This window comes from Palaemon carinicauda, chromosome 21 (genome assembly GCF_036898095.1).
Source record: "Palaemon carinicauda isolate YSFRI2023 chromosome 21, ASM3689809v2, whole genome shotgun sequence".
Classification (NCBI taxonomy): Eukaryota; Metazoa; Arthropoda; class Malacostraca; order Decapoda; family Palaemonidae; genus Palaemon; species Palaemon carinicauda.
This window is the reverse complement of record NC_090745.1, coordinates 19,417,771-19,435,270: the sequence shown is the minus strand read 5'-3', so window position 1 is coordinate 19,435,270 and position 17,500 is coordinate 19,417,771. Positions and strand designations below refer to the sequence as shown.

General features: G+C 40.5%; 2 protein-coding genes across 2 annotated transcripts in view; one reads left to right on the top strand and one right to left on the bottom strand.

Moving 5' to 3' along the window:
* The window catches only part of LOC137614638 (uncharacterized), a 3,398-nt gene extending 392 nt beyond the window's left edge, over window positions 1–3,006 (top strand). The window contains exons 1-2 of the mRNA XM_068344336.1: window positions 1–368; window positions 2,312–3,006. The exon at window positions 1–368 is cut by the window's left edge and continues 392 nt beyond it. Coding sequence (XP_068200437.1) covers window positions 1–368; window positions 2,312–2,482 — 539 coding nt within the window. The 3' untranslated portion in view covers window positions 2,483–3,006. The remainder of the gene's footprint in view (window positions 369–2,311) is intronic.
* LOC137614639 (uncharacterized) overlaps window positions 1–17,500 on the bottom strand; it is a 375,918-nt gene that overhangs the window by 356,478 nt on the left and 1,940 nt on the right. The gene's annotated exons all lie outside the window — the stretch shown is intronic.

The following is a 17,500-nucleotide window of genomic DNA, read 5'->3' as shown; positions in this document are numbered from 1 at the left end:
GCGAAGACGACCAATCTTCGCTGTACCCCTTCGCAGAGGAATACACCTACCCGGAAGATGCCCAGATGGGACTCGAGGAGGAGTTCAAAGGGGGAAACGAAGAGCTGTGTCAAGGACGAGCCTCTCCCTTTGGCAACTTCCATCGCGAAATTGACGACACATCCGACTTCCGAGAGTATGAATTACCCAGGCCATTGAGCAACGTGCCCTTGGCATTTCTTCCGGACGATCAGAGGCAGCAGCATCAAGACCTGCTAAGCGTCCACACGCCAAAGAGAATGCGGCATCCGAGCGCACCTGTGCTTTCGAGCAATGGGCCTCACTTGGGAGTTGCACGGACAGCATCCACATCCCGGTTGGCATATCTGGTGAGTTCATTCATACAAGCAATTAGATATATAATGTATACTCTCTCTCTCTCTCTCTCTCTCTCTCTCTCTCTCTCTCTCTCTCTCTCTCTCTCTCTCTCTCTCTCTCTCTCTCTCTCTCTCTCTCTCTCTCATATATATATATATATATATATATATATATATATATATATATATATATATATGGGCGTATATATGTATCATATATATATATATATATATATATATATATATATATATATATATATATATATGTGTGTGTGTGTGTGTATATTATATATATATATATATATGTGTGTGTGTGTATTATATATATATATATGTGTGTGTGTGTATTATATATATATATATATATATATATATATATATATATATATATACATATATATATATATATATATATATATATATATATATATATATATATATAATATTTGTGTATATATTTTGATAAAGAAACTGACAAACATACATTACTCATGCATGGGGTGCATATAACGTTAAATAAAACAAACTGAATTGGAAAAATAAGTAAATTAGACTCAAAAGCTCCAAAAAACAAAAAGTATATAGCTATCTAAACATTCTTTTTCTCTCACATAAGACTGAAATCTTAATTACACAAAAGTACAATAAATAGTATTTTACAATACGAACCATTACCAACTGTATATACAGTACAGGCCAAACTGTTTTCGTTCATAAATTCATAAAAAAATTCAATTCTCAGAATTAACGTTATCTCACTGATAAGAATCCAATAGACGAAAATCTCAGAGTAGATGCTAACAAGTGCTGTTTATTTACAAATGGAAAAATTACTTTCAACTTACGGTTCTTCTAACGTTTTCAAATGTATCAAACTTAATGTTATGTCACTGATAAAAATTCAAAAGAAATAAATCACATAAGAGATTCTAAAAAAAAACCTTTTCATTAACTCGTTAACAAATGAGAAAATTACTTTCAAATTACAGTTCTTTTAAATTACAGTTAAGTGAAATTTTACTGGACAGTACTCCACGCGTAATTTAACTGGTAATTCACCTTGAGTGACCAAAACCTTCACCGTGTTGTTAGGTCTTTAAGAGTGGAATGTTCTTTGTTTTATTTCTCATGGATTTCCTTGTTTACTGTAATAGTACAACTTGTCCATTACTTGGAGTAATTTTGGTTTAGCTAATGTCTTCTTCCTTTGTTTTCCCTCATTCGTCGCCTTTCCTGGTTTGTAAACTTGATAAATATACACGAAATAACAAGAAAAATTATTTCACTTGAATGATAACTCGCATAATTACTCAGAGGAACTTCCTTAGCAACAGTGAATTCATTCACTTCCTTATTTGTATTCGTGTTGTATCTGTGAACGTTAAAGGCTTTCATAAAGGTTAATATAATATAGCATATTTTATCATTATAAGTATACTAGAGCACGCGACCAGTCAAAATGAAAGTTAAATTTTCAGAATGACATTGACACGTGCACACAGATTCTACCATTCCTAACCCCTCCTCCTTTTCTAACAACTACAAGACAGTTTGGCCAATTTGTGGGAAAATGTGCTTTCCGAGCGGTTGCCGCTCAACGTGACAGGAATAAATATATAAATATATAAATATATAAATGTATATATATGTATACATATAAAGAGAGAGAGAGAGAGAGAGAGAGAGAGAGAGAGAGAGAGAGAGAGAGAGAGAGAGAGAGAGACTTGCTCTTCATCTCTTTTATCATACAAGGAAGATAAGTACTACTAGTAGTAGAAAGAACAGCACTGGTTATAAGATATGAGCATTGCTTTGTTTGATTAAGCTAAACTTCTATCCCCATTATTATTATTATTATTATTATTATTATTATTATTATTATTATTATTATTATTATTACTGCTGCTGTTGTTATTACAATACGTCTAATTCACGCTCTACTTCTTCCCTTCCAGGACACCAGCACTTACGAAGACGACAGAGAAACAATCACAAGTTCCAGCAGATCCCTGCTGGCAGCGTTGAATGCCCCCATCATGCAAATGGAGGACCAGCTTCTAATACCGGAACCCCTCTCCCCCCGGAACAGGTCACCTCTCCCTTCACAGCTGCTTATACCCGAGTAAAAAACTATTTGATGCACCGCAAGTGAGATAGAGAATCTTAGAAAATATTTGACCATGGGGACTTCATGGTGAACGTGGAATACGAACCATGTTATAGTGACGAGGGAATTAGCCGGTCCCGATCAAGTGTTACGACTATTAAAAAGTGTTTTGTTTTGGTTTGGCTGGCGTTCAGGTTTCGCTTTGGCAAGGTGGAGTATCATGTTGTTCAAGTGAGACATTCCAGAATTGGCCTGGCATCATAACATGGAAGCTTTCGAGGTTAACTAGGCCGGAAACGGGGTGCGCCGTGGCTCTGCTCAACCTAGACTGGATTTATTATTAAGTGGTGCCTAAGTATTTCCTACAGCATTGCTGGAGATACTCAAGTTGTATTTTTGTGCAAAAAAAAAATGCATGAAAGCTTCAATTGCTGACTTGGTTACGCAATTAGTAGTGCTTTTATATGTAAATAATTTAAGAAGGGTGTCTGCTTTTGTCCTTCAAAACTTTTGTACTTTTTTATACTATACCCTAAGTTATTGTTTCAATAAAACTTTTATGTAACTAGTAGTATTATTCAACCAAGCATATATAGAAACTTAGTAAAACTTTATGGGAGAGAAAATATTCTATCCACAAACCCCCCCCCAAAAAAAAAAAAAAAAATATATATCTGTCGTTATCACCACTTGAGCCAAGACAAGACAATAATCAGAAGGATGTTAGAAAATTACCATCAACCAAGATTGATTAACCTCTTCACATCAAGAGCTTTGTTTTTTACCATTTAAGATTGGAGAAACAAAGAACACAAATATCTATACTTTTCTTTGTAATAAGTCTTCAAAGAAGACAAATTCTAATTTGGATTTGACCACATTCTCTCTCTCTCTCTCTCTCTCTCTCTCTCTCTCTCTCTCTCTCTCTCTCTCTCTCTCTCTCTCTCTCTCTCTCTCTCTCTCTCTCTCTCTCTCTCTCTCTCTCTCTGTGTGTGTGTGTGTGTGTGTGTGTGTGTGTGTGATTATCATTACTGTGCCAGTTATAAAATTATTCCAAATATATCCAGTTGCAAATGAGGATTAACATATGCATATATGTATAATAAGCATACACAAACACACAAACACACACACACACACACACACACACATATATATATATATATATATATATATATATATATATATATATATATATATATATATATATATATATATATATATATATATATATATATATATATATATATATATACAGTGCGTGTGTATATTTGGAAACGAAGACATAAAAACTTCACGTCGTGAAGATTTTGCTGTGCAAACAATTTATATACTGAAATTCATAAATTCTTACTAGCATCATCCAACCTCAACAAAATACGATTGATCGATTTAAGAAGTTAACGCATGATGAAATAGTGATGGTGTGTTTCCGCCTCCAGACACATTATTCTAACTTCAAGGCCAAAACAATGTGACATCTGAAGGTCATTCAGATTTATTTTAGCAAAAAAAAAGGAAAATAGATAAATGTCCATGTTATACTGAATTGCCTCAGGCTGTTTCTTCGACCTTCAAGTTGTAAACATTAGACAACTCTTAGCAACGAATTGAAGTCGCAATTATCGTACGTGTGATTGTATGTGACGTTATACTCTTAAGATTTTTGTTTTAGTCACAGAGCATTCTATTCTAATTACCTTTAGGAAAGTAATTGTGTAATTAAACCTTGGAGGTATAAACAAAAATTGAAAAGGGTAGAAAAGACTCTTTAGCTATGGTAAGCAGCTCTTCTAGGGGAAGGACACTCCAAAATCAAACCATTGTTTGAGGGTACTCTCAGGCACACTTTTCTATATTATTCCTCTTCCTCTTGTTTTTTTTTTTAAAGTGCTTATAGTTTATAAAGGAAAAAATGTATTTCAATGTTGTTACTGTTCTTAAAAAATTTTATTCTAATTATTAATGACTTCTTTTGTTGTTTCCTTAATTCCTTTCCTCACTGGGCTATTTTTCCTGTTACAACACTCGGGCTTATAGCATCCTCCTTTTCCGACTAGTACTTTTTAATAACAATAATAAATCCCTTCAGGCGAAAGATAATTTACAACAATAATTGGAATAACATCTTACCTAACCTAACATACATTAAACAATATATATAATGTTGTTATGAAATGTGATAGTTGTAAACTGTTACTATCACTTATAATAGACAAAGGTAATGTAATAAAAAAGCAGATTGGGTAGATCTTAGTCGGGTTCCGATATCTAGGCTACAGAGCTGCCTGAAACCTCGTGATGTATTACAGTAGTCCAGGCCCTTTCTAACATTTGATTAAATCCAATCAAACAATTTCATGAACCACCGTTGATCCACTAAACTTAAGTTAAATGGTACATGATTAAACAAAGTTTTATAAGGAAAATGTCACCTCGCGTAATCTTGGTGAAAATAATATCCACTAAAGAAAACGACTCAGCATTTCCAGGGGTAACTCAATTATAAATGAACCCAAATGATTCAACCAGTTCTCGAAAAAACTTGGAAAGCAATTCTGGGACTAAACTATTTAGACGATAATTTTAACCTCGTCTGTCTAAAGCTAATAACGCTAACATAATTAAAATATAAAAGAAAAACATTTCAGGTGATGTACTCATCTCGATATCACAAAAACAACTTCAGATCTTGACACAAAAACAACGTTGGCACTAGTACATTTTCAGAAAAATTTGTGGGAAATAATACGTAAGATTTCATAAAACTCACAATTTTAACAAGATTGTCGGACCACTGCTTTAAAAATTTAATTTTCTGTTAATTTCTAATGGAAATTTCCTTTATCCCCACGGTTGTCAAGGCATTTCCAACATATGGGGAGATAGCACTTTCTTCGTCCCTGTAACCCACAATATTGACAAAATGTGACACACATTCGTAAAAAAAAAGACCGAGGAGCTATTTGATGTTTTAAATTGGGTCACAATATGTATGCTAAACAATATTTCTTTTCTACAACATGACAGTTGGGTCATTATTCTTTGCCTGAATGTTGAAAATAGTAAAGGTATTTCACATTCACGAATAATTTTAAATACAATAATTGATCAATCGCGATAGTAAATATTACAGCCTGCACATTTGAAGGACTTTATGCTGAAATAGGCTATTGGTTGCAGTCTTACATCAAATTACTAACCTATTACATAAAATGCTTGCACATTAAGTACACGTGTGAAACTATCAATAAATAAATACAAATATGTGTATATGTACACACATACACACACTATGTGTATATGTACACACATACACACACTTTGTGTGTTTATACACACACACACACATATATATATATATATACATATATATATATATATATATATATATATATATATATATATATATATACATATATAAATATATATATATATATATATATATATATATATATATATATATATATATATATATTTATATATGTATATATATATGTATATATATATGTATATATATATATATATATATATATATGTATATATATATATATATATATATATATATATATATATATATATATATATACACACACATATATATATATATATATATATATATATATATATATATATATACTGTATATATATATATATATATATATATATATATATATATATATATATATATATATATATATATACTGTATATATATATATATATATATATATATATATATATATTTATATATATATATATATATATATATATATATATATATATATATATATATATATATATATATACTGTATATATATATATATACTGTATATATATATATATATATATATATATATATATATATATATATATATATATATATATACATATATATATATAATATATATATATATATATATATATATATATATATATATATATATATATATATATATATATATATTGAGTGTGTAATTTTTCTTTTCCTGGAAAACTATATGAGTCCTGATTCTGCTACATATATTGCACCTAAACACATGCAAGTGTAATATTATATATGGCAGTGTTATGACTCCTGTGGGATTCCCCCCAAAAATTGTTCTAGTTTACAACTGTATAGTATACTGTAGCATACTACGTAACTTTATCACATACACATCACAAACTTAAAAAGCAGTTTGTATTTTTCCTAATTATACAAAACCTGAGTCCTTTAATGGGAGAACTCAGCTGTTAAAACTTATAACAATGTGTTAGCAGTAGCCAGTAGTTAGCGTACGGTGGTGGGGAAACCTCCCCCCCCCCACCCCGCACCAGTACACTGAACAGTTATTTCAATTGTAATTGAGACTTTTGGGGGAGGTGAAGGCAGGAAGTTAAGATAAAGGACTCAGGTCTGCATAGTTAGAAAAGATATGAATTCCTTTTAAATTTTGTGATTTATTCCTACACGAATACAAACCTTTGTCCTTTGGTAAGAGACTCATTCTTAAGTGGAAGGAAGTCCCTGTTACCAAACTAGCATGATAAAATCCTGGGATAGTTATGCTCAGACATGATAAGGTGCGGAGTGTAGCATCCTAGACACCTCACGAACCAGGGTCAAAAGTACCATCATTCACAATACCAAGGATATTGCAAAAGAAAATCTTTCTCCTGGACTAGTGAATCTATCAAGTACTGTAAGGCATATACCAATCAATGGGTTTTCCATGTAAATATCTATCCTCTTCCTCGTAAGGAGGATGGTGGAATGAACACTTCTGTTTAAAAGTAATAGAAATTCTGCTAGCTATAATTGAGGCTGATTTATATCTACATCCATCCACCTATATAGGATTCCAACCGCTATACCCGAAGGGAAGAGAGAAGGGCCAGATGCTGCTATCTTAAGCATGATACGTTTGGTCCTATAAGGTACCAGAGTCCCTACACCACTTACTAAGCAGTAATCACACGTCCCAAAAAGAGTGTATTTCAGTAAATAATGTGCAATAAATGTATTCTGACACTTTCATACCCAGCATCTAAAATATTAGCTACCAAGCACTATTTCTCAAAGTGCTTATGAACATATTCTGTAACCTGGGTTTGGCAGTCTAGGTTCCCGAGCAATACTCTTTCACCGCTGGGACTGGGAGGGGATTTTCATTTTGTAAACAAACTAGAAAGTCTGCTACTAGTGGAATAGAAGCTGTAAGAGAGGTATTCTGTTAACGGCACCAACCAATAACGATGGACTAATTTACCTAGTATACATCAGTGGAGAATTTGCTGAGGAAGCCAGTCATGTCTTGTGCAAAATGGCCTCTCTCTTGACAAGAAGTGCTAGATAACCTTCACCCGTGAAGTGACAGACATTTTACAGAGTTGTGGAACCTCTACAGGTGGGGATGACGGAGCAGGTTGTGCCATGCAGGAACCTCTCTCGTAACTTCTATTAGCAGAAGCAAAATGTCCAGGTACCATTCTGCTCGAGGCCATTTCAGAGCTACTGGAGTCAACTTTAGGTTTTGGGATTAAAAAAATCCTTGTTGATCACCCTTCAAAGAAGGCAAAGGGGGGGGAATAGCAAAGACATCAAAACCGTCCCAAGGATGATGAAACGCATACTCACGTGCTGCAGCAGGCTCTGGCACTGATAAACAATAGACTGGACGTTTTCTGTTGAAACTTGTCACAAACATGTCAATTGTTGGGGAACCCCACAAAGCTAGGAGCCTTGCTGCTGCTTGGCGATGTAAAGACCATTCTGATCCAGCTGTCTGACCTTGCCGACTCAACTTGTTCGCTATGATATTCCTCTTGCTGGAAATTAATAAGGACCACAGAGGTTTTGAACTGTTCATTCATGTACCAACAAAGCTAGCTGACAGAGAAGCTGAGAGTCTGTGCTGCCTTCCTTTATGACATATGTTACTATGGTTGTATTGACACTGAACAATCAAACTGGAAATGTTGAAGTGCTAGGTGAGCTGTCTTCAACTCCAGAATATTGATATGAAGAGACATGTCCTCGTACAACCATTGTCCTCATGCCAGATGGTCCAGGAGAAACAGTAGTTATGACTCGTATGTATGGTAACTCCTATTGATAAATTTTAAAGGATTAATTATCCAATAAGAGAAAAAGAAGACCAGTGTCCATTTTGTTTCCTGACTGGCAGTACGCATGAAGTTAGCTGACGGTGTATTTTAACAGGAAACCGAGCATGGTTAGGGGCATCAGCATTCACTCATACAGGAGTACTTTCCCTCCGTTAAGCAAGCATCATGATCTAGGCTGAATGAGTGCAAAAATTGCACTCTGGCACATCTTTATCAGCTACTGTATCTCATGTCCAACTGGGAAAGAAGCAGGAGCGCCCATATCGGCAACACAGATGAGTGCTTCAAAAGAGAGCACCTATCCTCAGCAACAACTTTGCGTTCATCAAAACCCCGAGTATAATTGCAAACACGCATTCGGGAGATGTAAAGATATTCTCTCCTTTGGGGAGAGCGTGCTAAAGGAGGGGGGGCGGGGAACCTTGGGATCACGACAAGATCTGTCATCATTCATGCTGCACTGAGAGTGAGGTGTTATTGTCCCACAAACCAATTCCTGAAAAGCAGGGTTGTCTGATCTAGTTGAAGAGTAACGCACGAGCAAAGTACACGTTTGTCAACAGCATAAGAATCAGAGTCCAAACCTCTTGCAAGCTAGGAGACATGTTACTTGAGAAGATGCACATTAGCAAGGGAGGACGCGCACAACTCTGAATATATGCGAGTACAAGCGCACTCATTATTCATATAAAAACAGCAGCGTTTGTTCCAAGAAGACCCTGTTCCTCCCAATACTATCTTACTTAAAGAACTGTCAGAGGGTTGATCAATCAAGGAAGTCTGTTATGAGGGCAGAAAATCAACAAGCAGCTGGGGTTCAGGCTTATTGTCAAGGACAATAGGATCATTAATGTGTCAACCTGAAGAGGCATCATACCTCTTTAAGGGATTAAGTGCCAAGGCTAATTTTTCTCTGGATAGAGTATCTTATAACCCCAGGGAAGTCCAAAGGCGTAGTACAGCTTTGTCAACAAGAAATAAGATCTTAAAACACAGAAGACTCCTCTCGAGGGAGAGGCTCTCCTAGAAACTGGAGTCTCACAGACTTGAAACGTGTCCAAGGGTTAATTTTTCATCACTCTTCCCCAGCTTGTCTCCCAAAGAGACCGAAGGGGAACAGTCAGTGGGCAGAATACGGAGGGTTGAAGGAAGAGGTCTTGTCGACTTATTTGACCTTGAGGATGAGCCATGCTTGGCTGCCTTCTTCCACCTCCTGCCATACACCTGCCGCTAGAAGGGTGACCACTCCCTAAACTCCTCAGATGGGTAATCCAAGAGGCAAATGGGTCTCCTACACAAAGAGCTCTAGGTATGAGGATCTACCTCCCTGCCGCTCATTGACGTTCCACATCTTCCCGATACTACAGAACAGATTTGCATTTCTGTATTTGGCATGGGCAAGCATATACACACACACACTAAAAAGAGAAACAAAGGAGCGATAGAACGTCAGTGTTAATCGGCAGTTGGAATCAAGTTGACTGTTCAGTATGGAAGGTGGTGGGGCTTCCCCACCACCGGCCGGTAACTTCAGTACTGGCTACTGCTGACACCTTGTTATAAGCTTTAACTTATAACAAGGTTTTATCTTAAATCATTCTCCTATCAATGGACTCACGTTTGTATTTGTGTTGGAACAATAATAAAAGACATCTAATACTGTAAGACTTGGGATTTTGAATATGTGCTGTGTAATGAATATGAGAAGAAATCCTGGACATGTGATTTGTTCATGGAGAAAAAGTTAGAAGTTTTGGTTCCTATCAAGTCAAAAGTTAGAGGACTGTCTTTAATCTTTTGGGAGGATGGGAACGACCTTTCGGGATTGGGTCTAGGGTGGCTGTAAGGTGCAGGGTTAGGGAAGTGGTAGGACTAGTATAGAGTCAGAAGGATTCTCAATACTGGCAAACAGTAGGCTACTAATGAGTTATCCTAGAAGCAGCGAGTGAACATTGTATGTGCCACTCACAAGGTCTCGTATGAGCTTTTATGTTTCATTTTTTATCTAATTATTACCAATATTTTTTACCCAATCAACACTTAACCAATTTTCATGCCAAAGCGCCCATAATTTTTCATACTTCAGCCAATTTTTACTAATTCCTCTTCACATACTCAAAAGCTGCTAGTTGGGTAAAAAGTACTAATGAGGAACAGAATTATCATAAAGGCTTCATATATGATATCAAAGCCAATGCTAAACAATACCTATTGAATTGAATTGAATATGGGATTTAGGCATTAAGCCAAGAACTGGGGCATCAAAGGCCATTCAGCGCTATATAACGAAAATCATTCAATCATATCTGAACAATACCTATTAAGAAGTAACATGTCCAACAAATAAATGGTCCCCATGCCCAAAAAAATGTTATTTTTATTAGTAAAATAAATTTTTGAATATACTTACCCGATAATCATGTAGCTGTCAACTCCGTTGCCCGACAGAATTCTATGGAGGGATACGCCAGCTATCACAATACTAGAAGGGGGTGTACTTACCAGCGCCACCTGTGGCCAGGTACTATAGTACTTCTTGTTGACACCTCCTCAATTTTTCCTCGGTCCACTGGTTCTCTATGGGGAGGAAGGGAGGGTCGATTAAATCATGATTATCGGGTAAGTATATTCAAAAATTTATTTTACTAATAAAAATAACATTTTTCAATATTAAACTTACCCGATAATCATGTAGCTGATTCACACCCAGGGGGGTGGGTGAAAACCAGTGTACAAGATTAAAGGATAGCTAAGTATCCCATATTTCATATAACAGTTATCTCAAATAACAATGAAATAATAAGTACCTGGTAAGGAAGTCGAATTGAACCGTTACTCTGCCTCTTTTTTAAGTTCGTCTTCCTTACTGAGCGCAGCGTTCCTCTTAGGAGGCTGAATCAACTCAAAGGTGCTAAAGTATATAGGGCTGCAACCCCTACTAAAGGACCTCTACACAACCTCTAACCCAGGCGCTTCTCAAGAATGAATTGACCACCCGCCAAATCAAAAGGATGCGGAAGGCTTCTTAGCCTACCGTAACAACCATAAAAACAACAATAAAAGCATTCAAGAGAAAGGTTAAAAAAGGTTATGGGATTAAGGGAATGTAGTGGCTGAGCCCTCACCTACTACTGCACTCGCTGCTACGAATGGTCCCAGGGTGTAGCAGTTCTCGTAAAGAGACTGGACATCTTTAAGATAAAATGATGCAAACACTGACTTGCTCCTCCAATAGGTTGCATCCATTATGCTCTGCAGAGAACGGTTTTTATTAAAGGCCATCGAAGTAGCTACGGCTCTTACTTCGTGGGTCTTTACCTTCAGCAATGCAAGGTCTTCCTCCTTTAAGTGAGAATGGGCTTCTCTAATCAGAAGCCTTATATAATACGAAACCCCGTTCTTGGACATGGGCCTCGAAGGTTTCTTGATGGCACACCATAAGGCTTCTGACTGTCCTCGAATAGGTTTAGACCTATTAAGATAATACTTGAGAGCTCTGACAGGGCAAAGAACTCTCTCTAGTTCGTTACCTACCATGTTGGAGAGGCTAGGTATTTCAAACGATCTAGGCCAAGGACGTGAAGGAAGTTCGTTCTTTGCTAGGAATCCGAGCTGAAAAGAACATGTTGCAGATTCGGTCGTGAAACCAATGTTCTTGCTGAAGGCATGAACCTCACTGACTCTCTTAGCTGTTGCAAGGCAGACGAGAAAAAGAGTCTTGAGGGTAAGGTCCTTGAAGGAAGCTGACTGGAGAGGTTCGAACCTAGGTGACATAAGGAACCTTAAGACTACGTCTAGGTTCCAGCCTGGAGTGGATAGACGACGCTCTTTAGAAGTCTCAAAAGACTTAAGGATGTCTTGAAGGTCCTTGTTGGAAGAAAGGTCCAAACCTCTGTGGCGGAGAACTGAAGCCAACATACTCCTGTACCCTTTAATCGTAGGGGCTGAAAGGGATCTCTCATTCCTAAGATGTAATAGGAAGTCAGCTATTTGGGTCACAGAGGTATTGGTAGAGGATACTGAATTGGCTCTACACCAGCTCCGGAAGACTTCCCACTTAGATTGGTAGACTCTACGAGTGGAAACCCTTCTTGCTCTGGCAATCGCACTGGCTGCCTCCTTCGAAAAGCCTCTAGCTCTAGCGAATCTTTCGACAGTCTGAAGGCAGTCAGCCGAAGAGCGTGGAGGTTTGGGTGCAACCTGTCTACGTGAGGTTGACGTAGAAGGTCCACTCTTAGAGGTAGAGTCCTGGGGATGTCAACTAGCCATTGAAGTACCTCTGTGAACCATTCTCTTGCAGGCCAAAGGGGAGCAACCAGCGTCAGCCGTGTCCCTTCGTGCGAGATGAATTTCTGCAGAACTTTGTTTATTATCTTGAACGGTGGGAATGCGTAAAGGTCGAGATGGGACCAGTTCAGAAGAAAAGCATCCACATGAACTGCTGCAGGGTCTGGAACTGGGGAACAGTACAGCGGAAGTCTCTTGGTCATGGAGGTGGCAAACAGATCTATGGTAGGTTGACCCCACAAGGTCCAAAGTCTGTTGCACACACTCTTGTGGAGGGTCCATTCCGTGGGAATGACCTGATTCCTTCTGCTTAGGCGATCTGCTGAGACGTTCATGTTGCCCTGAATGAACCTCGTGACTAAAGTGAGGTTTTGACTTCTTGACCAAATGAGGAGGTCCCTTGCGATCTCGTATAGGCTCCTCGAATGGATCCCTCCTTGCTTGGAGATGTAAGCCAAGGCTGTGGTGTTGTCTGAGTTCACCTCCACCACCTTGCCTAGCAGGAGGGACTTGAAGTTCAGCAGGGCTAAATGAACTGCTAGTAGCTCCTTGCAGTTGATGTGGAGCGTTCCCTGTTCCTCGTTCCACGTTCCCGAGCATTCCCGTCCGTTCAAGGTTGCACCCCAGCCCGAGTCCGATGCATCTGAGAAGAGATGAAGATTGGGGGTCTGAATAGCCAAAGATAGACCCTCCCTGAGAAGGAGATTGGTCTTCCACCACAAGAGAGTGGTCTTTATCTCTTTGGTGACTGGGATAGAGACTGCTTCGAGAGTCAACCCCTTGTCCCAATGAGCTGCAAGATGGAATTGAAGAGGGCGGAGGTGGAGTCTCCCTAGCTCGACGAACAGGGCCAGTGATGAAAGGGTCCCTGTGAGACTCATCCACTGTCTCACCGAGCAACTGCTCCTCTTCAGCATGCTCATGATGCAATCTAGGGCTTGGCTTATCCTTGGGGCCGATGGAAAAGCCCGAAAATCCTGACTCCGAATCTCCATTCCCAGGTACACAATGGATTGGGAGGGAATGAGCTGAGACTTTTCTATGTTGACTAACAGACCCAGTTCTCTGATTAAGTCCAAAGTCCAGTTGAGATTCTCCAGACAGCGACGACTCGTGGAGGCTCTCAACAGCCAGTCGTCTAAGTAGAGGGAGGCTCTGATGTCCGATAAGTGGAGGAATTTTGCTATATTCCTCATCAGATGCGTGAACACCATAGGAGCTGTGCTTAGGCCAAAACACAGGGCTTGGAATTGGTAGACAACCTTTCCAAAAACGAATCTCAGGAAAGGTTGGGAGTCTGGATGAATAGGAACGTGAAAGTAGGCATCTTTCAGGTCCAACGAGACCATCCAGTCCTCCTGCCTGACCGCTGCTAGGACCGACTTCGTCGTCTCCATCGTGAACGTCTGCTTGGTGACATACGCATTGAGCGCGCTGACGTCCAGCACCGGTCTCCAACCTCCTGTCTTCTTGGCCACCAGAAAGAGACGGTTGTAGAAGCCCGGGGATTGATGGTCCCGGACTATAACCACTGCCTTCTTCTGCACAAGAAGCGACACCTCCTGGTGCAACGCTAGCCTCTTGTCCTCTTCTTTGTAGTTGGGAGAGAGGTTGATGGGAGATGTGGTCAGAGGGGGTTTGAGGCAGAATGGAATCCTGTAACCCTCCCTCAGCCAACTGACAGACTGGGCGTCTGCACCTCTCTTTTCCCAGGCTTGCCAGAAGCTCTTGAGTCTGGCTCCTACTGCTGTCTGGAGATGCGGAGAGTCAGTTTTTGCCTTTAGAAGCCTTGGAACCTTTCCTAGACTTGCTCCTGGAAGAGTCTGGACGGGAGCTTCCTCGGCTGGGGGCTCTACCACGAAAGGGCGGTATGAACCTCGTAGCAGGAGTATCAGCCACTGGGGTGCGATAAGTCCTGGGGACTGAGGTAGCAACCTTAGTCTTACGAGCCGATGAGGCTACAAGATCATGTGTGTCCTTTTGTATCAGGGCAGCAGACAAGTCCTTAACCAGCTCTAGGGGGAAGAGGAACTTCGAGAGCGGAGCGAAAAGGAGTTGAGACCTTTGACAAGGTGTAATGCTGGAGGAAAGGAAGGTACATAGCTGTTCCCTTTTCTTAAGAACCCCTGACACAAACATCGACGCAAGCTCGCCAGATCCATCTCTAATGGCCTTATCCATGCAGGACATTAATAGCATGGCAGAATCCTTGTCCGCAGGGGAGGTCTTCTTGCTGAGGGCCCCCAGGCACCAGTCTAGGAAGTTGAACATCTCAAATGCTCTAAAAACACCCTTCAGGAAGTGATCAAGGTCTGAGAAGGTCCAGCAAACCTTAGAGCGCCTCATTGCTGTTCTACGAGGCGAGTCTACCAGACTTGAGAAGTCAGCCTGGGCAGAGGCAGGTACTCCCAAGCCTGGTTCCTCTCCTGTGGCATACCAAACGCCCGCTTTCGAAGTGAGCTTAGTCGGAGGAAACATGAATGAAGTCTTTCCAAGGTGTTGCTTATTCTGCAACCATTCCCCTAAGATCCTTAACGCTCTCTTAGAGGACCTTGCTAGGACTAGCTTAGTATAGGTAGACTTAGCTGGCTGCATGCCCAGCGAAAACTCAGATGGCGGAGAGCGGGGAATAGCAGAGACAAAGTCGTCTGGGTATACCTCCCTAAACAGAGCCAAGACCTTACGAAAGTCAATAGAAGGTGGAGAAGACTTGGATTCATCCACGTCTGATGAGGGATCCAGGTGTGCCGCCTCATCATCAGACGCCTCATCACCAGAGTGTAGCGAAGAGATCGGAAAGGTATGCTGAACAGCAGAGTCAGCACGAGCTGGAACAACAAAATTAGTGGTTTCCTCTTCAAGACTCTGTTGAGGGAACACCTGAGGCTCAGACTGCAAAGGCTGATCAAAAGAAGTAGCAGAAGGTAGGCGCATGGGTGGAGGAGGCTGACTCCTAGCATGAGTGGCTGAACTCAAGGGTTGCGCTTGCTGAGCGGAAGGCGGATGCGCAGTAGCAAGTTCCTGAGGAACGAGTTGAGGTTCCTGAGGTGTGAGCTGGGCGCGATGAGGTAGTGGCTGCGCAGAACACAGTAATTGTCTCGCGAGTTGAGGCTCCTGAGGCGCAAGGCTAAGGTGTTGTGGTTGCCTTGAGGAGGGTTGAGCTCGCTGCAGCGAGAGCTGAGGAGACTGACTCATGGATGGGAGAGGTTGTTGTACCTCAAGAGAGTGTTGCCTCACTGGTGGAACTGCAAGTGGAAGCGGAGGAAGTAAGGAATGATCTTCCTGTTCCCATTGCTGAGGTTGCCTTAAGGAAGGCGGAGGGAGCTGCACACCACTGGAAACAGTAAACTCAGAACGTGCTAAGGTATTCTGAGGAGCCTCAACATCGTACGCCTGGCAGGCAGTACTGCGGTCAGGCGGAGCGAACGCAGGAGGAGGTGTAACCTGCTCAGCCTGACACTCACGCATCAGGACCGCAAGTTGTGACTGCATGGACTGCAGTAGAGTCAACTTGGGGTCGGCAGACACTAAGGTCTGCTGAGGTAAAGCCTTAACAGCAGAGATCTGTTGTGGCAGAACCTTACTCCTCTTAGGCGGAGTGCATTCAACTGATGACTGCGGCGAGTCAGAGCTGAGCCAATGACTGCAGCCCGGTTGAGTTCTTGAGGTCTGGACTCTGCGTTTGAGTGGTCTCGAGACCTGAGTCCAGCGTTTCTTCCCTGACAAATGCTCAGCAGACGAGTAAAAGACGGGCTCAATCGTCTGCAGGTGGGAGTGACGGTCTCTGGAAGACACGCCCGCAACCACCGAGGATACTTCTGTGCGCCGATCAAGGCCTGCCGAACCCTTTTGCCCTTCGACATTGCTTCTCCCCTGGGCTTGGGAGCTTGCAAGAGGTCCCGGACTGGGAGGACGACTGGCACGCACAGAAGTATCCTCACGCACCACACTGACACTGACACTAGCACTTGGCACTGCACTGACACTAGCACTCGTCACAGCACTGGCACTGATTCCACCCACTGCACTCTTGACCTTAAGTTCCTTGACTTCGGCCATAAGAGACTTATGATCACTTACCACTGACTCTACTTTATCGCCTAAGGCCTGAATGGCACGCAAAACAACAGACATATCAGGCTGAGGGCAAATAGTAGGTTCGGGGGTAGCCACTACAGGGGTAGGAAAAGGTAGGGGATCATGAGGTGAGGAAAAAAGTGAAGAGTGAGAAGAACTCCTCCTAACTCTCTCTCTCTCTAACTTGGTTGAGTACTTAAGAAGACGGACAAAATCAAGTTCCGAAAGTCCGGCGCATTCCTCACATCGATCTTCTAACTGACAGGGCCTTTCCCTACAGTCAGAACAAGCGGTGTGAGGATCTACCGAGGCCTTCGGAATACGCCTATTACAAGACCTACATCGTCTATGGGTGGGGGCTTGTGAAATGTCAGACATCTTGAATCAAAAGAGTTAGCCAAGTGGGGTTTCAAAATCAAGCAAAAGATCGTTAACCGTTAAATCAGGACTAAATAATAGCTATCTAAGCTAATATAGAAGTTTTCCAGTAAAGCGACAGCCGAAATCTGAGAGAATACTTCACCAAAAGCCGTGAAAATACTCGAAGATCATAAGCGTATCCCA